The 23,605-nt window shown below is 59.8% G+C and overlaps 1 protein-coding gene across 5 annotated transcripts in view; it reads right to left on the reverse strand.

The window, feature by feature from the left end:
- Positions 1-460: 460 nt before the first annotated feature.
- GRID2IP (Grid2 interacting protein) overlaps positions 461-23,605 on the reverse strand; it is a gene marked incomplete at both ends in the record, with an annotated part of 32,836 nt that continues 9,691 nt past the window's right edge. For 2 of the 5 annotated variants that reach the window (XM_081256214.1, XM_081256217.1), the window contains 20 exons: positions 461-532; positions 743-907; positions 1,807-1,925; positions 2,015-2,144; positions 3,005-3,091; positions 3,216-3,371; positions 3,698-3,894; positions 4,435-4,512; positions 5,330-5,417; positions 7,186-7,602; positions 8,017-8,372; positions 9,146-9,263; positions 9,443-9,540; positions 9,795-9,947; positions 10,963-11,117; positions 13,672-13,855; positions 14,186-14,280; positions 14,765-14,834; positions 17,354-17,439; positions 17,669-17,917. In XM_081256214.1, coding sequence (XP_081112340.1) covers positions 461-532; positions 743-907; positions 1,807-1,925; positions 2,015-2,144; positions 3,005-3,091; positions 3,216-3,371; positions 3,698-3,894; positions 4,435-4,512; positions 5,330-5,417; positions 7,186-7,602; positions 8,017-8,372; positions 9,146-9,263; positions 9,443-9,540; positions 9,795-9,947; positions 10,963-11,117; positions 13,672-13,855; positions 14,186-14,280; positions 14,765-14,834; positions 17,354-17,439; positions 17,669-17,917 — 3,073 coding nt within the window. Of the gene's footprint in view, positions 533-742; positions 908-1,806; positions 1,926-2,014; positions 2,145-3,004; positions 3,092-3,215; positions 3,372-3,697; positions 3,895-4,434; positions 4,513-5,329; positions 5,418-7,185; positions 7,603-8,016; positions 8,373-9,145; positions 9,264-9,442; positions 9,541-9,794; positions 9,951-10,962; positions 11,118-13,671; positions 13,856-14,185; positions 14,281-14,764; positions 14,835-17,353; positions 17,440-17,668; positions 17,918-20,567; positions 20,603-23,605 lie in introns of those variants that run through there. The other 3 variants (XM_081256216.1, XM_081256215.1, XM_081256213.1) reach the window with 3 other exon arrangements.

Here is a 23,605-nt window from a genome sequence, read left to right on the forward strand (position 1 = left end):
GCCGGGCACCCTCTGGCCAAGACGCCGCCCTAGTGCCGCAGCCATCTCGGAATCCACCGGCTGGTGGCAGCGGCCCCTCCCCGGGACCCCGAGGTCCTGAGGGCGTGCACAGCCAGCCCTTGCTGGAAGGCCCGGGAGCGGGGAGGGGGCGGGGGTGGGGCGGAGAAGGCGGGGTGGACAAGGCGCGGGAAGCCGGCGGGACCTGGCGGCGGGTGGTTCACGCGTCCCGGGGAGTCGGGGAGTCGGCGTGCCGGCTCCGGCCCCGCGCTCCCAACCCTCGGAGCCCCAGGCTTGGCCCGAGAAGGGGTCCCCGCACCTTCGAGGGCGGCCGGAGCTCGACGGCTGAGCTAGCTGGAGATGCGCGCGTGGCTGGGCCCCACTCCCGAACCCGGGCTGCTCCGAGCCACGCCGGCGGCGTCCGCTCCGCGCTCGGGCCGCCGAGGACGCGAGGCCGCCGCCGTCACCAGGAGAGGGGCGAAACCATCCCAGAGCCGCGCGTGCCCTCCCCAGCCTGCAGGTCGCCGAGCGCTCGCTGGGGAGGGAGGAGCACGTGGGGACGGGGGTTGGTCAGTGGTCCCGGGACACCCTCCCCTTCCCTGCGTCGTCTCCGCCCACCCCCTCCCTCGCCGGGGCAGAGACCTACTGGCTCCGCCCCACTGGGGGAGCGTGTCACTCACTAGGGGCCCTTTCCCACCCCGGGCATGGCCCTGCCCTCTCCTCAGGGCCTCCCACCGTGGCTCACCTCGAACTTGCTCATGAACTCCGCAAAGATGCCGAAAAAGGCCTCGGAAGTTGTGGCTTTGGAATCTTCACCGAAGAAAGCCAGCGCCTTGCCCAGCTCCTCCATGGCCTCCCGCTGCAGCCCGTCCAGCGCCCGCAGCACCGGCTGGGCTGTCTCCAGGAAGGACTGATGGGCCTCTGTTAAGGAAACTGCCCCAAGTCCCTGGGGCAGGTCCCCGGGCAGTGACCCAAACAGCGACCACTCCAGACTACCCCAGGCCCTTTGCTCACCTGGGCACCATGCCATGGTCAGAGGCTCCAGTCCCTTTGCCCACTGCCCTCCAAGCTCGTCCTGACACCTGCCACATCCAGTCCAGCCTCAGGCCTTTCACTCGCTCCTCTCTCTGTGGGGCAGCTCTCTCTTCCCTCCTGGCTCTGCTCAGATGCTACCACCCTCTCTTCCCCGACCATCCACTTAGAGTGGCCCCCTTTCTCTGTCTCTCCCTTTTTCTATAGCATTTGTCACTGTCTGTGCTCAGTCGGAATATTCCCCTCTCCTGACTGCCTTTGGCTGGCCAGGCCTGACAACTCTGACAAGCCTCTCCCTGTATCTTGTGACTTAAGCCTGGACTCTGCCACCCCCGAGGACAGAGGGGGCAATGTAGCCAATCAGAAGAGCTCCTTGAGCTTCCCTGGTGGCGCAGCGGTTGACAGTCTGCCTGCCGATGCAGGGGACACGGGTTCGTGCCCCGGTCCGGGAGGATCCCACATGCCGCGGAGCGGCTGGGCCCGTGAGCCATGGCCGCTGAGCCTGCGCGTCCGGAGCCTGTGCTCCGCAATGGGAGAGGCCACAACAGTGAGAGGCCCGCGTACGACAAAAAAAAAAAAAAAAAAAAAGAGCTCCTTCTCAGTTACACACAGACTTGACATAAGCACTTAGATTCTAAATGACCTAAGGCGGACCCCCTTCCAGAACCCCTGGACCCAGAGCAGCCTCTGCCCAGAATCTCTGCTGGCCACTGGAGGTACAGCCAGCTCTACCTGACCCCCCCACCCAGGGTCCACTGTGGCACTGGGACAGGATACCGCCATGACCACGGCAAACTTGTCCTCGGTGGCGGGGGACATGCTCTGGCAGGCGGCCTGTATCTCACTGATGGTGCCGTGGAGGTCAGCCAGGTCACTGGTCAGGGCCCGTTGGTTCACTGTAGGGAAGGCAACAGAGCCTCGTGGGGCTGCCCTCCCAGCCCAGGACAGCGGTGCCTCTGCCTCCCCACCCATCCACCCAGCCTACCTTTGGCAGCCAGGGGCACGGTGGGCAGGTCCTGAGCAAAGCCCAGGAGTTCGGGGAAGTGCTGGCTCAGCGATTTGGCAAGGATATGCAGGAAGGTGGACTTCCCATCCACCGTCTTGGTGGTGTTCAGCTGCAAGTGACCCCAACATGTATCTTCCTCAAGGACCCCATCAGATTCCTGATCACACGGGCCCACATGCTCTCCTCCCTGCTTCCCCTGGGCTGTGGCGTCAGTTCCTGGCCCCCGACGCTCTCCAACTCCAAAGCTCATAAGCTGATGGCTAGTAATCCTTACTCTGAAGCTCTCATCTGCTGGGATGCCACAGGCCTGCTTCCTGGCCCAGATCTTTGAGACCCCCAGGAACCAGGCCCCCAGCCCCCAGCTAGGGGAGGACCCTAGGTTTTTCTGTCCTTGTGAGTTTGGCCTTGTCAAAAGATAGAGCCCAAGATTCTCTAACCCCAGGGAAAGCGGGGAGCATCACTCACGGTTCTTCCCTTTTGTGGTTTTCTGGAACCAACTGTGGCCCATCTGAGCCTGAGACACCCTAAACCATTCATATCTATAAAGGGAGTTTTTCTTTCTCTTTTTGAAAACAACCAAAGGCGTCATGGGGAAAAGTCCCAGAAACACAGGGGAAAGGTTGGATATTTGAGCTGTCCTTTCTCTGATCCTAGATCTTTCTGGGGTAGGACTGGCCTGAGGGTGGTGGTGTTGAGGGCACAGAATCCACCAGGTGGGACCCCCCGCCTTCCTCCTGGAGCCTTCCCTCCCTCCCTCCCTGCCCTTTTCTCCCACCACTCCATTTTTCCAGATCTTGAGGCTTGGCTTGGAGACGCCACCTTGTCCCCCCATCCCCTCAACCCCCAAACTTTGCTTCTGTTACATCCTGGCCTGCGGGCAGCCAGCTCTTCCTCCGGGGGCGATGGGGGTGGGGAAGGGCCTCAATGGTAGAGCAAACAAATCAGTGACTGTCTGACAGGCCCCCTCACCTCCGTCAGGAAGTTGATCTTGAAGCCCGTGGTCTTGTTGGTTTGGGGCTGTCCATCGTTGAGATAGTTGCCCATAGCCAACACAAACTGTGGAGAGAAAGGTGGGCAGGTCCTACCGCAGGCCCTGGCCCCTCTCAGGATGAACCTCCACGCTGGAAGCCCCAGGGGACAGAGGGGCAGGTAGAGTGATCTGAGAAGGGGCCGTTCGGACCTCCAGGATCTTGGCGAGCTTCCGGCTGTTCTTGAGCTCGAGGGAGGCCTGGCGCAAGCACTCCAGGCTGCCCCGGATCTCTTCTGTCTTCTCCTGTAGGGTGGCCTGGAAGTGGAGGCTGCGCAGGCGGGTCTTGTACTCGGGAACCGACAGCATCTGACAGGAAGGCAGGGCCAGGATTCATCCATCCCGCCGGGAGATCCGCTGCCCCGGGGCAGCCTGGGGTGGCGGTCAGCGGGCTGCCCGGTATCCCCTTAGGAAAACAAGCACAACCTCGAGGGAGCACCCTCATCCCATCTACCTTGGACCCTGAGTGAGAACTGGCTGTTACAGGTGTAAAGCCGGGACTCAGAGGCGTGAACGCGGTGGCGGGAGGGAAGCGAGACCCACGCACAAAGGCACAAAGCGGAAGCCGCGACAGAGGAGGCCGAGGCCGCTGCGCAGCCGCCCCTGACCCCGGGCGGGGGTCACGGCCGCAGCACCTGCAGGACGAACTGGTCGGGCTCGCTGAGGCGGCCGGGCGCCTCGCGGAAAGCCTGGTAGCGCTGCTCCTCGTCGGCGTCTGGCGCGAAGAGCAGCAGTTGCGCCAGGTGCGCGGGCTCCAGGCGCCGGGGCTCCATGCTCATTAGCACCTGCCGCAGCTCGGCCGGGCTCAGCTTCAGGTGCGCCAGCAGGATGGCTGCGGGCGGGGCCGCGAGGGTGAGCCGGGGCGGGGAGTGGGCGGGGCCCGGGCGGGGCCTCAAGATCCACCCTGGCTCCTGGGTGTGTCGGGGGACTGGGGGCCAGGAACCGGGGCGGAGCAGGAGCCTGCCCAGAGGAGGGGAGGGTCCTTCCCGCGACCTATTGAGGGGCGAGGGCGGGGTTCTCAAAGAGATAGACCTGGAATTGAGCGGGGCCTGCGGAGTTGGGGCCAGGGACCCAGGGAGGGTCCTGAGACGGGGAGAGTAGGGTATGCGGCTGGAGGCGGGGCCGGAGCTGGGGAGCCGATTACAGGATGAGGGCGGGGCCGATGGGGGTGGAGCCAAGGCCGGCACCTGCGCCCGGTGGGATCGGGCTGGCAGTGGGACCTGGGAGAGGAGGGTCTTCACTACGCGGGAGGCAGGTGCTGGGGCCCCCACGGCCTAATCTCGATCATCCACCGGGGTGGATCCAAGGCTCTGTGGCCCGGTGGGGGTCGCGTCCTGCCCCCCACAACCACCCGGCACCCCCAGCCCCTCACAGGTGTTGTAGGCCTTCTTGTGGGACAGGATCTCCACCACCTCCTTCTTCCTGAAGGGCTCAGGCCCGGGCACCGGCTCTGGAAGGGAAACTGATGGTTTAATGAGGGGACGCTAGGCTGAGGCTGCTGTGCAAGGGCCCAGGAGGGGTGTGGCCACACCCCACAGCCCAGACGCCTCCGACCACGGACTTGACTGAATCAGCTCCACCTGGAGCTGTCCACATTCCCCTCACTCATGTCCACACTCCCCTCACTCATGGACTCTGGGGTCCAGTCTAACAGTGTGCATGATGTGGCATGTGTCCGCCCCCCGCCCCCCATCCTCTCTCCCCTGGGCCCTTGGGACTGAGCTGGCCCCATAAGGAGAACCAATCACCTCTTGACCTCGCAGATGCTTCCTGGACGGACCACAGCCTTTCTCTTCAATCCCGGGACCACTTTCCACACACAGTATCCCTGGCTGCCTGGAGCCCCACCCAACAACTACAGGGAGATACCCTGAGAGGGGTGAGGGGAGAGAGAGACTTGGAAGGGGCATCTATCTACCTTACTGTGGCTGTGTGACCTTGAGCAAATTACCCAGCCCCTTTGTGCTTCCTCGTCAGGAGGTTGGGGCGATCACAGTCCCTCCCTTACAGAATTGTCACAGGATTAATTTAGAAACAAGGGTGTCTGACACTTGGTGAGCATGCAATACATGTCAGCTCTTATTATCTCCATTTTGAGGTAGGAAACCTGAGGCTCTGAGAAGTTCAGTAACTCAGGGACACAGTAAGTAAATGGCGGTCCGTGCAGACCTTGGGGACTCTAAGCCCTGGGACACCACAAACGTAGTGGGTGGGCTGCCACAGAGGATCTGGCATCTGGGTTCCCCTAGGGCCCTCAGGCCACTCACTAGCAGGTTTCTGGGTGCCAAAGTGGAGCTCCAGGTCGAGGTACTTCACCATGTCGCTCAGCTTATCGTAGTCAGAGTCCTCCCCGAGCTGCGAGGGAGGGGGAGGTTCAGAGCGAGGAAGAACTGCCGCCCTCCACCGCCCCCACCCTCTAAGGGCTGCCTTGTGAGCTCCCGGAGGGAGAGCCTCCATCAAGCCCTGGGATAAACCCGGCGGCGGGAGGAGACTGCAGGAGAAGCTAAATCATCCAAGTTATCAGGCGGTGAGCCGGCTCCTCTTGTGGTCAACAACACTCACACCTGCAGCATTCTCCACGCAGAAGCCAGCAAGTTGTGCTGGAGCAGGGGGTAGAGGGGCTCTAAAGGGGCTGGAGCCGACCAAGGAGGCTTAAGGGGTCTGGGTCTGTTCTGAGTGAGTTCACCAGAGCTGCTCTGGGTTCCCGATTCTGGGGAAACTGAAGCAGGGAAATGCCAGGAGCTAGGAACTGGACAGGTGGTTGTAACCAATGACCTGGGTGAGAGGTGAGTCTAGAAGGGCCATGGCTGCAGGCCAGGGACACCTGGCGTGGATTAGGACTTGGCCATGCGCATGACCTCTGTCCCTGTGTCCACCTTCAGCATCCAGTGGAAAGACCACTCTTCAGAGCAAGGCTTCAAGGACCATCTGAGGCTGGTAGGAGTGAGGTCTCCAGGGGACCCAGTTGGTCCCAGTCTGTGACTTTGTCCTGCTGAGCATCCTTATCAGCAACATGGAAAGCTTCCCTGGAGGTGTGGGCCTGATGCCAACTTGGCCGGGAAGGCAGGAGACAGAACTGGGACCCAGGAAGTGGCAATGGGAAAAAATGACAAGCACGGCCCAGTGGAGTGTGGCTGCATGTAAGGACATGCTGTTGGTCCCAAGAAGAGGAAGGGACTAGGGTTGAGGATGACGGTGGGAATGAGCCCTGTGATGGGGCAGCCCCAGAAGCTGGAGGGTTCCCAGGCCATGTTAAAAGGAGTACGACGTCCAGGTCAAAGAAGATGAGAGCACTCTTTTCTCCTCCCAACTGGTGAAGCCCCATTAGGAGTTCCATTTGGGACCTGCCCTTTGACAGACTGTGGGGCTAGAAACCACGTTCTAGGGGAATGACCTAAAGAACAGGGACGGGGTGAACCGTGCTCATGGGACAGGCTGGTTGGTCTGTGGATAAGGAAATATACTTGCTCTGCCTGACTTCAAAGGGCAGGACAGAAAGCAGGACATGGGAATCTTGGTGACACAAAACTTCAGAGCCATACAAGGATGGATGGTGAAAACTGTCCAGAGAGGAAAGGGATGCCTTGACAGGTAGTGAGTTCCCCATCACTAAAGGTGTTCAAGTATATACTGGCAGTGTCATTTGGGAGGAAATTCAAGCATCAGAGTGAAAGGGTGGAGGCTGGTGTGCAGGGGTTTGGAACCGCTGCCCTTTTAAGAATCCTTCAGTCTTGGCTCCTGTGAATAAACTACTGATCGTAGACTGGCAGACAGTTCGAAGGTCTGTGACTCTCTAACCAGATGTCCTTCTCTTGGCTCTAAGAGCCTAAGGGAACTATTCGAATCTCAAGTGATAGGTTTCAAGGGTGAGTGTGGTGCTGTTTCTGGATGTCCCCAGTGTGTCATTGGCTTAGGGACGCAGATTGAGTTTCGGTGCCTGTGTCAAGCACCACGGGTGGGCGTGTTCATGGGCTGGGCCTTCATCCATCCTCTGCTCAGCACGGGACGGCCAGAGGATGCTCAGCTGACGCTGGGAGAGGCCTGGAGATGGGTCCTGCCTTCACTGCTGCTGCCCAGACCCCCTCCCCTGGTGCACAGCACTCCTGGTCCCCGGGTCACCGACCTGTCCCCAGATGGTGCCTTCCGAGTTCTCCACCTGCTCCCACCGCAGGCGCTTGACGCTCATGTGGCTGGTCTCACTGCGGCGGTGGCCCAGGCCCCGGGACAGCATGGGGGGCGCGCAGGGGACAGGTGGGGGCAGGGGTGGCGGGGGTGGTGGAGGGACTGGGTGGCTGAGTTGGGTGAGGGGCTTGGCCAGCGTCGGAGCGGGGCCCCAGGGGCCATCAGGGGTGCGGGAGCTGGGCTTGGGGTCATGAAAGGGCAGGGGGGGCGGGGGCGGGGGGCTGAGTGGGGGCGGGGGGATGTGGTCGGAGATGGAGGAGTAGGTCAGGGAGCTGCCCTCCTCGCTGCTGCTGATGCACTCGCTGGCACTGCTCCTCTCGTTGGTGACGAAGCTGCCCTGGTCGTCGTGGAAGCTCATCTGGGGGGACGGAGCAAGGCAAGGGGAGGGTCAGGCTGGGCCCAGGGAAACCAGAGCCTGGGCCAAGGTGAGGGAGAGTGGAGTAGTCTGGGGCAGGGGGTGGCATGGCCTGGGGCTGGGACAGGACAGGCTGGGGGGTTAGCCTGAGGCTGCAGTGGAACAGCCCAACGGAGTGTAGGGAACCTGACACAGGGTGTATGGGGCGGCCTTGGACAAAGAGGGTCCTAGCTTGAGCCCAGGGTGGGACAGCTCCAGCCAGGGAGCGGGGTGTCCTGGGACAGATTCTAGGATGGACTGGGGCAGGGAGAGGGGGAGCCTGGGGCGCAGCCCCAGGGCAGCAGGCCTCTCGCAGGAGCCTGTGGACACTGTCCCCACATAGGCCCCCGTATCCTGCACGGCTGCCCGCGTGCTCACCTCTTCATAGTCATTCTCAGGGCTCAGGAAATCATCCACGATGGTGACCCGGGGTCCCAGCTGCTCACTCAGCGCATCCAGGAAGCGGTCAGTATCCCGGCTTGGCACAGGGTGGGCGAAGGTGAAGAGCTTCCTGCGGCTGGGCGGGCGGCCTGGGTCCGGGCTGGGGGTGCTGCTGGAGCGGAGGGGCCCGGGGCCCAGCTGTGGGGAGGGCGCCCTGCTACTGTCCAAGCTGGCGTAGGGGTGGGACTCGCAGCTGCTGGGGGATGCCAGGCCCTCTGAGCACAGCGGGTAGTAGCAGGGGGAGGGCAGGAGCCGCTCGCTGGGCCACGAGACGCTGGACAGGGTCCTGGGCCCTAGGGTGGGGGATGGAACGTGAGGACCCCTCTTGGGTCAGTACCTGGGTTCCAGGTGCGGGCTGGAGGGGAGGGGCCCCAGGGCGGGTTGGCTCTGTGTCCCTGGACACCTTCCTTTCCCCCTCTGGACACAGTGCAGGAAGACCCTGGATGATGCTGCGTCCCCAGGCTTCCCTTCAGGTGATCAAAGGCCGGAGTGGGCAGGGGGAGCACTGCTTGGCCCCAGGACAGGCAGACCCCAGCTCATCTTGCACAGGATCCCACGGTCCCACCTGGAACCCACTGAACACAAGTCAGGGGTGAGGGGGTCTCCAGACCAAAGGTCAAGGGGCACCTCCCGCACCCAGCAAGCCCTCGGCTCACAGAAACACCACCCAGGGGTCCTGCCTTCTGAACTGCTGGGAAACCATCCTGTGTGTCTGCGAACAACCATCTTACCAGCTGTGCCACTCACAGAGCAAAATGCACGCACTTCATAGTCTATCCGACAGTCACATGCGAACCTGGGGACTCCTATGGGGGCAGCCCTCTGCTTTTCTAGATCCATAGCGGAGGTGAGGATCAGAGGGGACATGGGAGGGGCCAGGACAACCCGGACCTTGATGGCCCCTAGCTATGGAGGTTGCCAGGGTCCCCCAGCATTCAGTCCCATAGCCATGGAGCGAAGAGGGAGGTCCAGGGATATGCCTGGAGGTGGGGGTAACACCCAGCCAGCCAGCCAGGAGGCCGGAGGCCAGAGCTGCCCTCGGGAGCCGGGGCTGGCGAGCCCCTACCTGCTGTGCCTGCCGTGCTGGGCACTGGTGGGGAGGCACGGGATCTGGAGGTGGTCCCCATCTTCCCTTTGAAGCTGCTGCTCAGCCGGGACTCAAGCTCTGCGTAGACAGCCGACATCTTTGGGGAGAGGAGGTGGGGATGGGTCCAGCCTGCCCTTACCTCCCCCACGTGGCCCTAATATGGCCTCAGAGGCCAGGCCTGGGTGGTCTGGGAGGCCAGGGTCTGCCCCAGCTCCGTGGGCCACCCATTCCCAGCTCCCCACTGACATCAAAAGCAGGGCAGAGAGAAGGTCTCACCATCTTGGGGTTGGGGGTCTCGGGGAGGGATGTGCCATCACCCGCCTGGCGCTCGCCTGGGATCAGAGGAAGAGGCATCTCTGGGCAGTCGCTGGGCCCTGCCGGGGAATCAGGAGGGCCAAGTCCACAACACGGGGGTCTAGTGACCACTTCTGAGCTCTAAGACTCAGGCCCCAGCCCAGACCCAGCGAGGGCCTCTGGAGAAAGAACCGCCAAGCCCTGTGGGCCCAGAGGGGCCACTGCTCAGCCCATTCCCAGGGATGTCTCATCTCGCCAAGCCCATTTTGCAGGTGGGAAAACCGAGCCCTGTCGCGCCCTCTCACACACTCCAGCCTTTTGGTTGGGGCCTCACCACAGCTGAGGCTGGCCTCCAGGCCCTGGGACCGAAGGCTACGGCGGCACATGGAGGATGCCCTCAGGGAGCTCCGCGGCTGGGGCTCGGGCGCTGGCTCTGGCTCCGGCTCCGGCTCTGGCTCGGGTTCCAGGTCCAGTGTGGGCTCTGGCTCTGCTGTGGGACCAAAGGGGAGACAGGCCCCTTGTCCTCTCAGCCTGACAAGGAGCCTCCAAACACAGGAAGGGTGAGGGCACCCACCTGTGAGCCCGGGTCTGCTCGGCTCTACGACAGCTGGAAACCCTAGGGTGAGAGGCGGGGCGCTGGGCACAGGAGGTACATGGGGGTGGTGCCAGCCTGAGGACAGAGGCTGGGCGGAGGTGGCCACAGCCCACCCTCAGGGCCCCTTCTCATGCCGAGAGCCTAGGACCCCGATTCCCAGGTCTCAACACGCAGGCGCTGCTACCCCTAGGGGCTTGCAGAGTGAAATGGACGGTTCCAGGTCAGGGCAGATTTGTGGGACATCTGCTGCCCAGCCTGCACCTGAGCTCAAACCCTCAACCCCCCAACAAACTCTGGGTCCCCGGGACTAGGGTTGGTGGGCGCACAAGGGCCAGCACATAGGAGACGTGCAGGCGAACAGCAGGTGCCCAGGGTTTAGCCCACTTTCGATGCCCGCAGCCGAGTGATGGAGTGCATGCGTGGTGTGGGCACGGGGGCACCCAGTGACGGGGCAGCAGCGGGGAGCTGAGGCTGCACGGGGCCCCGTAGGCCCTTGTGTGAGTCTGTGGGCTCCAGAGCCCACTAGGCAGGTGTGACCTGGCCGTGTGCTCACGATCCAGGTCTGTAAACAGTGTCGGCGTGAACTTCTTGATCTGTGCCACACTTCCCAGGGTGCAAAGCACCGCCACTGTGGTCACCCTCATTTTGTGGGTGAGAAACCTGAGACCCTGGGCGTTAGGTGGGGTGTCTAAAGTCTAAGGTTATGCTGCTTTAAGGGTCAAGTTGGGAAAACACATCCATGGGGCAAAGCGTGGGACCAGCCCCGGTGTGCTGGGTGTGCATCTCTGGGACAAGTGGGTGTATCTGTGTGTGGGAGGAGCCCGGGTTGGCTGTAATACCTCACAGGTGAGGACAGCAGGTGTCTGGCCTTTACCTGGCGGGCTGGTCAGGGGGAGGGGCTGCTTACCTGTCATGGCCGTGTAGCCCAGGAAGCATGCGATTTTCTCCTGGCAGAGTTCCTGTTCCTCATAAGTCAGCAGCTGGTAGATGAACTGCCAGAGGACCTGCTTGGCGGGTGTGTCCAGCACCGGGTAGACATCGACGATCAGGGTGTCGATGTTCCTGGGGGTGGGGTGCAGGAGCAAGGGGTTCATGACTCAGGGGCTCAACAGAGGGGGCAGGGTGGTGGACAAGGGGGCACTTCCAGGCCACAGAATTCAGCCTCATGCCCTTCCCTTCCTCCCCAAGACAGAGAAGTGGGCAGGAAGGTAGGCTCTGCGGACAGGCTGCCCAGATTCAAATCCCAGCTCTGCCACTTATCAGCCAAGTGACCTTTCTCGCTACTAATTTCTCTGTCTCAGTTTCCTCCTCTGTAAAATGGGAGGTAAAAATAGCATCTACTGGGGAGTTCCCTGGTGGCCTAGTGGTTAGGATTCTGGACTCACTGCTGTGGCCTGAGTTCATCCCTGGTCGGGGAATGGAGATCCCACAAGTTGTGTTGCACGGCCAAAAAAAAAAAAAAAAAAAAGAAAAGAAAGCATCTACTGCACAGAGCTGTTGTGAAGATTAAAACGTATAGAACGTATTAGGAAAGCTGACTCACTATATCAGGGACTGGCAAATGATGGCCCAAGGCCCAAAATTTGGCCTGCCACCTGTTTTTGTAAAGCAAGTTTTATTGGAACATGGTCTATATAAGCCTATGGTTTATATTTTGTCTATGGCTGTTCTCAAGTTACAACAGAAGAGATGGTTTCAATGGAGACTATGTGGCCTGCAAAGCCTAAAATATTTGCTATCTGGACCTTTCTAGAAATAGTTTGCTGATCGCTGCATTGTATGGAAAAAATAAAACTGATCCTTGTGTAACACCACACATAAAGGTGAACTCCAGGTGGATAAAAGACCAAAGTGTGGAAGGTATAATTATAAAATTAATAGAAGATAATGCAGGAGATATCTTTTGACCAAGGGGCAGGGAAGCACTTCTTAAACAAAAATTCAAAAGCCAAAGCCATAGGCCCCAAATGTACTGAATGTGATGATACAAAATCAAGAATACTTGTTCAAAGCAGCACAACTTGGAGCTGTTAATATTAGATATAATGGAAGTAACAATAGAGTAACAAATGGGAGAAGATATTTACAATGTCTAAAATCAACAAGGAATTGGTATCTAAGACTCACAGAGAGGAACTTCCCTGGTGGCTCAGTGGTTAAGAATCCGCCTGCCAATGCAAGGCACACGGGTTCGAGCCCTGGTCCAGGAAGATCCCACATGCCGCGGAGCAACTAAGCCCGTGCACCACAACTACTGAGCCTGCGCTCTAGAGCCCGTGAGCCATAACTACGGAAGCCCACATGCCTAGAGCCCGTGCTCCGCAACAAGAGAAGCCACTGCCATGAGAAGCCTGCGCACCGCAATGAAGAGTAGCCCCCGCTTGCCACAACTAGAGAAAGCCCACGTGCAGCAACAAAGACCCAATGCAGCCAAAAATAAATAAGTAAAATAAATAAATTTATAAAAAAAATAAATAAAAAATAAAACAAACAGGGAACTCTGACAAATTTAAGTTTTGCCATTTGGAACTTTCTGCAATTTTTTCCAAATATATTTGTTCAGTGGTTGGTTGAATCTATGGATGCAGAACCCATGGATATAAGGACCGACTGTGGGTGTTATAACTTGGATGAATGTTGAAAACATGCTAAATGAAAGAAGCCAGACATGAAAGTCCACATATTGTATGATTCCATCATATGAAATGTCCAGAACAGGGAAATCTACAGAGACAGAAAGTAGATTAGTGGTTATTTAAGGTGAAGGAGGAGTGGCAGGGGGTGAGAGCAATAGTGAAAGGATTGAGCTTTCTTTTTTTTTTTTTTTTTTTTGTGGTACGCGGGCCTCTCACTGCTGTGGCCTCTCCCGTTGCGGAGCACAGGCTTCGGACACGCCGGCTCAGCGGCCATGGCTCACGGACCCAGCCGCTCCGCGGCATGTGGGATCTTCCCGGACCGGGGCACGAACCTGTGTCCCCTGCATCGGCAAGCGGACTCTCAACCACTGCGCCACCAGGGAAGCCTGGGGCTTTCTTTTTGATGAAAGTGTTCTAAAATTGAGTATGATGATGGTTACACATATTTGTGAATACACTAAGAACCAGTGCATTGTACATTCAAATGGGTGACTTGTATGATATGTGGATTATATTTCAACAAATATACATTTTTGTTTAAACAAAAAAAGGGAATGAACAAGTGACTGGCTTTGCAGGGGCCATGAAAGGACCCTCTGGGCTGCGGCGTGTGATAAACACTCCTGCTGCTGCTGAGGTGCAAAAAGAAAGATGCTAAACCAAGCCTAGCAGGGCGGGGCTGGTGGCAAGTGCCCACAGCGGGGTGTTGTGAGGGTCCCGCCAACAACCCTGCAGGGGGTCGTTGCCTGCCTCAGTTTACAGAGAAGGCTGTGACTTGCCCAGGGCACATGGCTAGGAGGTTTCAGAGTCAGGTTTGTTCTAGGGCAGCCCCGATGGTCCCCACCCCCACTCGGGTCCTTTGAGCCTCCCTCAGGAGAAGGGGGCTTAGGAAGCTCAGGCAGGGAGACCCCGATGGTGAGTCCGGGCAGGAATCGGGGTCTACCCTGGGCAGGTCCCCACCACCACCCTGGCCCAGCCACCTGTGCTGGAAGAAGCTCTCGAGGGCCCGGCAGACCCCATAGCGCTCGGGGGGCGTGAGCAGGTGCTCCAGCTGCTGGCTGAAGGTCCTCCCCTGCACCCGGATGCTGGACGGCAGGATCTCTGCCACCCACTGCAGGGAGGTGAGCGCTGACGACGGGTTGGGAGAATCCATCGAGTCGGAGTCTGCAGGGGCCACGGGAAGGAGAGGCCAGGGTGACCCAGTGTCCCCAGGCCAGGCGCGGTTTTCCTGGCAGCTGGGGCCAGGGGACCTCCCGAATTGGGGTGAGCGCCATGCATTGGGAGGCACACCTGGGGACGTGCCCCATTGGGGGAGGAGGGAGAGCCCCAGGCAGCGTCCCTGAGGCCACCCCACTGGGTTTTACAGCACCACCTGGAAAGGGAAGCTGCAGAGATGGGGGACAAGCAGAGACCTCTGTAGAATCATAAATCCCCCCCAGGCGACCCCAGCAGGGTATGTGGGCCAAGGCGGCCAAGGGCCAGTGGGGGTCTCACCGCTGGCGAACGGGACGAGCCCCTCCTCCACCACCAGTGTGGGCATTGCACCACTGCCCTGCAGCATGGACACCACCTTGTCGTGGGAGCAGTTCCTGCCAAGCAGAGATGGCCCAGGAGGGCCTGCCCAGGGTGAGCCCTGCCCGAAGCCACCCGTCAGACCTCCCTGTCCTGCCGGTGGAGGCCACACAGCAAGCCCACGGCTGGGCCAGGACCAGAAACCCTGCCTCTCCTGCTTGTTAATCTCTGCAGGAGAAGCTCCAGGCCCAGGGCCAGCTGGACACTTCTGGGTACAGAAGGGGTCATGACCACGCCACCCCTGGGCAGGGTCCCCTCTTAAGGGTAAGACACACATGATCCATTCAACTCTGTGCCCCCTGAACGGAGCTGGAGGGTTTCCTGGTTGGAAGGACGATTTGACATCCTGGAGAGGGTGGGAGGGTGGATTCAAGACTTCCTGTGAGAAGAGGGACAAACTGGGGCCCAACTGGTCAGAGGCCCACGGCCAGGGTATCCCAAGAGTCAGGAGTCCTGGGGACTGTTTGCCACCAAGCTCCGGTGACCCCAATAGCCCCTGACCTCATGTCTAGTCCGTTGAGGAAGAGGATCCGGTCGCCCGATTTGAGGGAAGCATTGTCAGCCGGGCTCCCTGGAAGCAAGGAGAGAGGGTGCGGTGAGCTGAACAGTGACCCCCTCGGGGATCCCTGTGTCGTCCTCCCGTTTTACAGGCGAGAAGTGGGATGGGTGGCAGAGGAGAGCCAAATGCAGGCCAGCAGTCCCACATTAGAGCCAGCACCCCTCTGCCCCAGCTGCTCGAAGCAGGGACTGATCGCCTGGCGAGGGTGGGAGTGCTCGGGACCCGGCGTGGACCACTGGCCAGCCCTGAGCTGGGGGAGGAGAGCGGAAAAGGAAGGTGTGCACACCCGCCGAGGACCCTACTCTATACTCTATTCTCGACCCCTCGTACAAAGGTCCACATCATAAATACCTCTGTGCCTTTGTCACTAGGAGAAAATGTGTCTAGAGGGAGGCTCCTCCCTCAGGCTGGGAAACATGAAGGATTAATCATGTTTCGACATCTTGGGACCTTGCTGACACTGGAGCGACTGTCCCTCTAGGGCTAGCCAATCCCTAGAGATGGTACATGACTGGACTGCAAGTGCATCTTTCCCGTGCAAACCAACCAGTCCTAAGCCCATCCCCCCACCCTTCCTCTATGGGACTCGCATAGTCCGGGTAAACCTGCTTAGCTGGCTTACCCTGCCTCGCCCATTTCTTCCCCCCCCCAAAAAAAAGGGGCCCTTGCCCATGTTTTCTCTTGCTCCCTCTGCCTCCTGACCAATCCTGGTGCTTCCCCGTGTGGCCCTTTGTGGCATGGTGTGCCGTGCCCCTTCCTCTTGGGAGCTGTGAGTAACACACCATCTTTTTAACGGCAGTCATCTCCTGACCTGTTGGCCTCACCATGTCTGAATAATAAAACCTACATTTTCAGCACATGGGAGCAGCTAATTCTCACTCTTTGCCTTAACGGCCCTGCAGGTCAGCCCTAACCCAGTACCTGATACCTGGAGAAGGGGGAGCTGCTAAGTTCGCTCCTGTGGATACAGGTTTTTTTTTTTTCTTTCTGCCTCTTTCATTATTCATCACTCGAAATTTGATTTGGAAGCAAGTGGGGGGAATTGATAGATGCCTAAATATACTCTCAGACTGCGAGCAACTGGTTCTCTCTTGAGGTGGGGATCGTCAGGAGAGGAAGGGGAATGATCAGGGAAGACTTCCTGAGAGAGGGGGCCGGGGGGAGTTATTTTTCCTGGGACTGAAAAGGGGGAGAGGGCGATGGTGACAAATCCAACATGGCCTGCCTGGAAGCTTGGGCCAGGCTGGGGTGGAAAGGCCAGCGAGGGATGAAAGATCACTGGATCAGGAGTCAGGAGACCCCAGGTTCTAGTCCTTGATTTGCCAGAGTCTCTCAAGCCTGTTTCCCCACCTGTAAAAGCTCCCATCGAAGCACCCCTTTGGCTTCCTATGACGAGGAAGGCATGGGGTTACCAGCTTGGAGGTTGGGTTGGGGAGAACAGCACCCCTGGATTTTAACAGGGCCCCAGGCCAAGTATCTCTGGCTACACATGTGGGAGAGGCAGGGAGGTGGGGGTGGGGGTGATGGCAAAGTGGGAAGAGACATATCCAAAGAGGAGAGATTAATCATGTCTAGAGGAAGCTCCCCAGAGAGCAGCCTTGGGCCTTTTCTCTACAACAGTGTGTCAATGACTTAGTGATGTACAAATCCAAAATGGACTGGGTCTCAGAATGATCCGAAGGCCGGGACAGTGATGCAAAGGCACTGAGGCACTTTCCCAGCGATCAGAAGAGCCCTTCTCACAAATCCATGCACTGGAGATGTGAGATGCAGAAGGGTAGAAAGAACTCAGCATCAGCAGGGGCACCAATGGGGCTGGTGCACTGGGCGCATCATGTTCAGGTGCTGGGAGGGGATGGGACAGGACAGAGCAGGTGACCCAGCCCTGTGGGCTGGTTACAGGGAGGGAGACATCAATTCGGTACCAGGAGACATGTCTGTCCACGGAGACCTTCCACAAGGGAATGCGCTGCCTCCACAATGAATGGGTTTCTTCCCTCCCTCCCCTCAATGCCCCACTGGAAGGGTGGGAAGAAGGAATTCCTGCACTGAGAAGACTGCCTTTTTCAAGATGCACCATTCCAGGAGCAAGAAGGGGCTGGCCAGGTGGGAGGAGGAGGGGAGTCCAGATTTGGGGGGCTGGGGGCTGGATAGTGGGAAGAGGCCCTGGAGCCCTGCTGCCTGCCCAGCAAGTGCCCAGTTCCCAGGGAATGGGAATGTTGTCTGGGGCTCAGCCTGGGCAGACAGCAGCTCTGTCCCGGCTGCCCCAGTGTCTCAGGCAGTGCCCCTTTCCCTCCCTGTGGACATAGGAAAGATCTGGATGGAGAACTTGGCTCACTTGGAGCAGGGGTGACCCTGAACTTGGAGGGGGTTTGCCCTGACTGGGGAAGGTGGATGATTTGGATCTGCTGCTCTGGGACACTCAGAGGACACAGGCTACTTGAGGTTGGTACCTGAAAGGGGGAGGGGCTGCTGAGCATCGGCCTAACAGACTCCCTCACCCAATCCTGAAAAACCCACCCACACCTCACCAGGCAGGACAGACTCGATCCAGACAGGTCCGTGGCCGCGAAGCGTGAAGCCGAAGCTCTTGTTGCCCTTGTAGACTCGGACCGTCCTGGGGAGAAAGAAGGGGCAGGTGGGGGGCGGGCAGCGTGCCTTTCCCTGGGGAGAGGAGCCTGGGGGGTGCAGGGGATGGCGATGTCCAGTGTCCCGCCCCCCTTCACCTCTCCTGGACCCCAACCCCCAGGTGTCCTCGCTTCGCCCCCGCGCCCTCTGCCCGGGTCTCCATGCCGAGCCCACCGACCGAGAGGCGTCCGCAGCCCGCGCCCACACGTCTCGGGTACCTGCGCGCGCCCCCGGGGCCGGCGCGGCCGCCGAGCAGAGAGGCGGCCTTGCGCTGGGGAGGCTCGTCGGGACGGCGCGGGGCGGCGCTGGCGCGCGTGGACACCAGGAGGCGCTCCGGCCGCTCCTCGCTGCGGCTCCGGCGCAGCCGCTGCGCGCCATGCGCCCGCCGGGCGCGGCATAGCTTGCCCAGCAGACCCTGAGACACCACCTCATCGAAGCGCGCCCGGTGCTTCTTGGGGATGAAGATCCTGCGGGCGAGGACAGCAGAGTCGGGGCGCGCCCCCTGATCGCGCCCTGAACTCGGCAAACCTCGGCCCAAAGACTTCTCTTCGTGGGTGCTGCCCTCGGCTCTCCCCTCCACCCAGGGGTGGCGGGGGAATCTGCAGCCTACACCCCAAGTGTCCCCCTCGGTGCCCGGACTTGCGCCCCAACGGGCCCGGGCCACACGAAAGCCACGGCGCCCTGCTTGCTGCACTTCGGGGAAAGTCTCGTTCCCACTGTCCCCATTACTCTGGCCTCGGGGCCTTCAGTGCCCTCAAAGCCCGTCCGTGGACCCATTCCTCCTCTTGCCTCTGTCTTCCCAACTCTGGCCTCTCCCAGACTCCCTCATCTCATGCCCTCGCACCAGCCAGGCCAAACAGCAGATAGGGGTCCCCACCACCCATCATCTCCCTGCCTGATTCCAGGCAACTCTGCTGGAGAAAACTGAAGCCACAATCCGCTCTGGGGTCACACTTTGCCCAGACCCTCATCAGACTCCCCAGCTCTCAGCTTGCTTCTCCCAGCAGCCCTCTCTACAGCTGCCGCCTCAGAAAGTGCCAGGACCACCACATCCAGTCCTGTCTCGTACTTTTGCCCAGGCTGTGGCCCCCACCTAGCACACTCTCTCTGCTCTTCTAGCTAAACCGGGCTCGCCCTTCGACACCCAACACCGGCCTTCCTCCAGTTTTGTCCAACATGTTCTAGGAAGTCTCTGCTATCTGTGCCAGCCAGGCGCTCGGCTTCAAAGCTGAAGGCACTGTGGACCCTGCTCTAAAAGGAGTCACCCTGGAAGTGATGAGAGGCAATGGGGAGGCTCACATAGTCCCTTGTTGGGGTCCACACCCTGGAATGTTTCCTTGGTGCCCATAGGTCTCCTCGACAAGGCTGGAAGCTCTCAGAGGGCTGGGTCTGAAGCCTGGGTGTGACCCACAGTGACCAGCCAGGACTCGGCACATGGTTGGGACTCAGAGACTCAGTAAACGGGGGTCTACCAGTGGCCCACCCATACTTCTGAGTAATGGCAGCAGTTAACATCCTGGTGGACTCCCTGGCCCATGGCAGAGGATCCCTAACTTTCCAGGGTTACTCGGCTGCCCTCGGCACAGCTGAGATGGAAGCCCAGCCTCTGGACCTCTGCACTGTGGCAGGGCTCTGTCGAGGGCCCCTGAAGGTCTGGTTGCTATCAAGGCCTCCCTGGCTGCATCCCAAGGCTCCCTTTTCTGTTCTTTTGACCAGGTGCCAGTGCCAAGGGCATGGGAGGAGGGGAGGGAGCAGCGGCCTTGCAGCCACAGCTGAAATACAACGCCTCTAATGTTGCACGGTGGCCCTAAGTTCCCCCCATCTCTGTGGGTAGTTTAATAAGGTCAGTGGGCAGACTAAGCTGCCTGGTGGGAGGGAAGGGATGTGGATCCTCGGGGAGGAGGGTGCATCAGGGCCTGCCCCCCACCCCCCAGTGAGCTCCGCTTCAGATCTGGATGTTCCAGGCAACCAGGAGGTTAGAATGATGGCCTGCTCAACTCTGCCAGGAGAGTCATCGCCTGATACACTCATCCTTGCCCACCCCCAGTGGTTCCCAAAAATCTAGAGCCTCAGTCACATTCCCCAGATGGTCAGTCAAGGTCTCCAGAGCCTGACTTCTCCTTCCACCTGGCCTGCACATTCCCCACATGCCTCGTGCTCAGGCAAAGCAGAGATGACAAGCTGGAAACTGTCTACCTTACCCTTTGGCTCCGGCCCCGGGCTCCAGAAGGTATCAGCCCAACACCCCCAGCCCCTAGGTCCAACCTGTCACCCTCTAGCAGCAATAAGAAACGCCGCCACCCTGCCCCTGCAGTGGAAACCAGGTGAGTCACCAACTGCATACGTAGGAGAGAGTTGGGTGGCCCATTCCCTCCTTGGTGTTCTTGGGGCTGAGAAGGAAGCCAAGGCTGCCTGGTGTGCCAGACGCCCTTTCTGGCTGGTGTGGGCCCTCCATGCGGCTCAGTCTGGCCCAGGCACCCCAGCCCTGGGTCTGCTCTGAATTGACTGGCCCAGCGGATCCAGATGCAGTGGGGTCTCATGGACCACTGTGGCTGATGGATTTGATGCCCCTTTGACCTGACAGCCTGGCTATGACTGCCTCAGGACTCCCAGGTCCCTGCTATGCCAAGAAGCTTCTCTGTGGCCACAGGGCCCTTCTGGGTGCCACACAATGACCTTGCACTCAGAGTCAGTTCCGTTCTCTCTGGGGGATCAGGTCTAAATCCAACTCCAGATTCCTACCCGGGGCTCCCATAGGGTCCTCTCTCTCCAACACATTCCCCGCCTTGTTCTCTACCCAGTTCCCTCAATCAGTCCAGTCGTAGGAAGGAAAAAGGGCTTTTCAATCCCAGCCCTTGATCCCCGACCCGGATCCCGACCCCTAGGGCCTCGGACGGGTTCCGGGTGCCTAGCGCGGGGAACTCGCCCCTTTAATAACCTTCCAGTTTATGCCTGCCCTCCCAAGTCCCCGCCCCCAGCCAGGCTCGGTGGGTGCCCACCCAGGACAGCGAAGCCCCTCAGTGCCCCAGCCCCACCCCTTTTCAGGTCAGCCGGAGGCGGGTCCGTCGCACCAGGGTGCGCGGTTCCCGGGGACTCGGGGCGCAGTGGGGAAACTACCGAAAGTGCCGAGAGAAGCCCTGGTCCTTCCCCATCTGAAGCCGGCGACGGCGGCGCGGCAGGTGCCGATGGGCAGGGGGTGGCGGAGCCCGCGAAAAGAGCGAGGGCGCCGAGACTCCACGCGCCTCTGCTGGGCGAGCGCGCTCCGCCCCTCCCGAGCCGGCTGGGCCCGAGGCCCCGCGCCCGCCCCCTCTCGGGTGGCCCCGCCCCGCCCGGCCCCGCCCCTCCGGGGGACCCTTCAGTCAGCTCCCCGCGAGCTGGGGTTGGTCGAGGCTGTCGCGCCGCCTCCTCTGGCCCCCTCCACGAGCACCTCCCCAGGCGCCTCGCCTTCGACCCCTCGGGCCGCGGCGCTCCCAAGAGTCCCCAACACCCGGCTGCAGCGAGGCCGAACCCGGCCGTTCAGAGGAAGCTCCGACTGCCTTGTGCAGAGCCTGGGAAGGCTTTCTGGAGGAGGTGGGCTTTGCGCTGGGACTCGAGGACTCAGCAGGTGTCGGCCAGAGAGACCCTCCCTTCCCACCCAGGGGGAAGCTCCAGAGGAGAAGGGGCTAGAGAAGGAGGCCTTGAATGCCGTTGTCGGCCGCTCAAGCTGCACTCTGAACCAGGGGAGGTATAAGGATTTACGGGGAGGTGGAGGGACCCCGAAGGTTTTGGTACGCCAGGGGAGGGGTGATGCTGGGAGGGGCGCAGCAAAGGCTGTTGGGATGGGACAAGTGGCCAGATTCTAAAACACAGGAAGTCAAGTTAATGAGACCTGGTGAGTGAGTGGAAGTGAGGAGGGGGCAGCCAGGTTGGGGCAAGTCCCAGGTGAGGGCAGTGGGGGGAATAGAGGGCCTCCCTGGGGTGGGCGTGTCCTACTGCGAGAGGCGAGGGGAGGACCAGCTAAGGGCAAGAGACGGAGATAACGGGAAAGGGGGTCTGGACTCCTCCTCCGGCTCTGGGCCTGCCAGGCCTTGGAAGACAAAGCAGGAGCAGGCCCCAGGGCCCCCACTGCATTGTCATTTCTTGCTGATCCGAGTCCTAGCTTCAGGCTGGAAAGGGGGAGAATCTGAGTTCTGAGGACCAAAGGATAGATGCCAGGGAGCCAGCCCAGGGCATCCTGGGAGGGGTTTCTCAGGGACAGCCTCAAAGGGGCAGGGCGCTGGGGGCAGGGGGTGGGGGGGGTCAGCACGAGGAGGCGGCCACCCCCCAGACAGGCTGGAACTGCGGAGGCAGGAAACCCTGGGGACTTTGCCTCCGCCTCAGTCTCTGCGGTGAACATCCTCCATGATCCTGCCTGTGGGTTCCTGCAGCCCGTCACAGGGAGGCCCCTGCAGAGCTGACGGTCAGCCTCTGTCCTCTATCCAGGCCATGCTGCCTGGCCCCAGGGAGGCCACCACTCTGGGGTGACCTCTCACGGCTTTATGTCTCCCCTGCGGCAGCAGGAAGCCAGAGCCAGTGCTCAGCCGGTGTTCTCCCCGTGCCTGACCTCAGCCCTGCCAGGGGGAGAAGTGTCTGAAAACCCTCACAGTGAGCACAGCTCCCTGCCATCCACAGGGCCACAGCCGTCCCATCATGATAGAGCCATTTCTAGTTGCTTGGTACCAGCTGTGATGGCCCAGCATCCAGAACCAGGCTCGCCTGAGGCTGTGAAGACTGTCCACGTGGGCACCGCCATGGGCACCGGAGACGTGACCACGGAGCAGATGCTCCTGCTTGAATCCAGACACAGCCAGCAGTGCACTCGCTGCCTTGGGGCCAGGTTCCCCCTCTGCTACCCCAGCACAGTGAAGGCACCAAAGGGGCCAGCAGCTGGTGCATCTGGCCAGATGACCCATGGCAGCATAGGGTGGGCCAGGTTGGTCTTGCTGAAACGTCTGCCCCAGCAAGAGGGTACTACCAAAGGCAGATCACACTAGGGCAGTGTTTCTCAACTGGGGGTGATTTTGCCCCACAGAGGACATTGGGCGTTGTCTGGAGACAGTTCTGGTTGTCACAAAATGACAAGTGGGCGGAGGGTGTGCTACTGGCATCTAGTGAGCAGAGGCCAGGGATGCGCTAAGCATCTTACAACATGCAGGACAGCCCCCAGCAACAGAGAAACATGGGGCCCCAAGTATCGATCACGCCACGGTCAAGGGACCTCTCTAGGGAGAAAGAGACCTTCCCTAGGGGAAGCCAATTTAACGGAGCACATACTAGATGCCTGGCACTTCCCCCTACACAGTGTCATAGAATTTTCCAAGGAGCTTTGTATGATGGTGTCTCTGACACTTGTCATTAAAGCAGAAGAGGGTGAAGGAGGTGCTCACACCCTATCCCCCAGATTCTCAACTAATCTCTTTTCTGCTTGCAGTTGGCAGAGTCCGTTTATATGCTTTCCTACCAAGAACCCCACCGGGAACACGTAGAAATGACCAACCCCATTTTTATGGATAAAGTGTAGAGGTTAGTGAAACTGCTCAAGGTCACACAGCCAGTGAGTGGGCTGGGGGTTCAAGCTAGGTCTGCTGGGATTCAAAACACAGCTTCCTCCACCACCTCAGCTGTTTCCTCTCCCGACCCCCACCCCTGACCCTTCTCTTCTTTGCATTTTTTCCTGAAACACTAGCAGACAACAAAGCTGACTTTGCTCTCCTGTTCCCTCCTATCCACGTCACGCTTTCCAAACTACCTGGCCTGTCCTAATTAGAAAGTCATTTTATCACTTCATCAAACTGGGATCCCTTTGGGGATAGACCCAAATTAGGCTCTGAGCCACAGGAGTAACTGCTGTCGTAAAGAAAGATAAGACCCTTTACTTACAACATCGCCACTGACCCAAATCTCACCCTCACGGCCGTGCTAAGATGATGGGGCCATGCTGAATATTAAATCGTATTTGATATTCATTAAATTCAATGTTAAAGAGTGACATGTGGCTAGTGGCTACTGCACTGGATGGCCCAACTTCATGGTCTCACTGCTCCTTCTCCTTTCTCCCCAAGTCTTCCAGTTTGGCCACTGGGACCACCCCTCAGAGGCCACACGGCGATTTGGGTGGGTTCCAGCCTCTGTCGAGT

This window comes from Mesoplodon bidens, assembly GCF_964165515.1.
Source record: "Mesoplodon bidens genome assembly, chromosome: 15".
Taxonomy (NCBI): Eukaryota; Metazoa; Chordata; class Mammalia; order Artiodactyla; family Ziphiidae; genus Mesoplodon; species Mesoplodon bidens.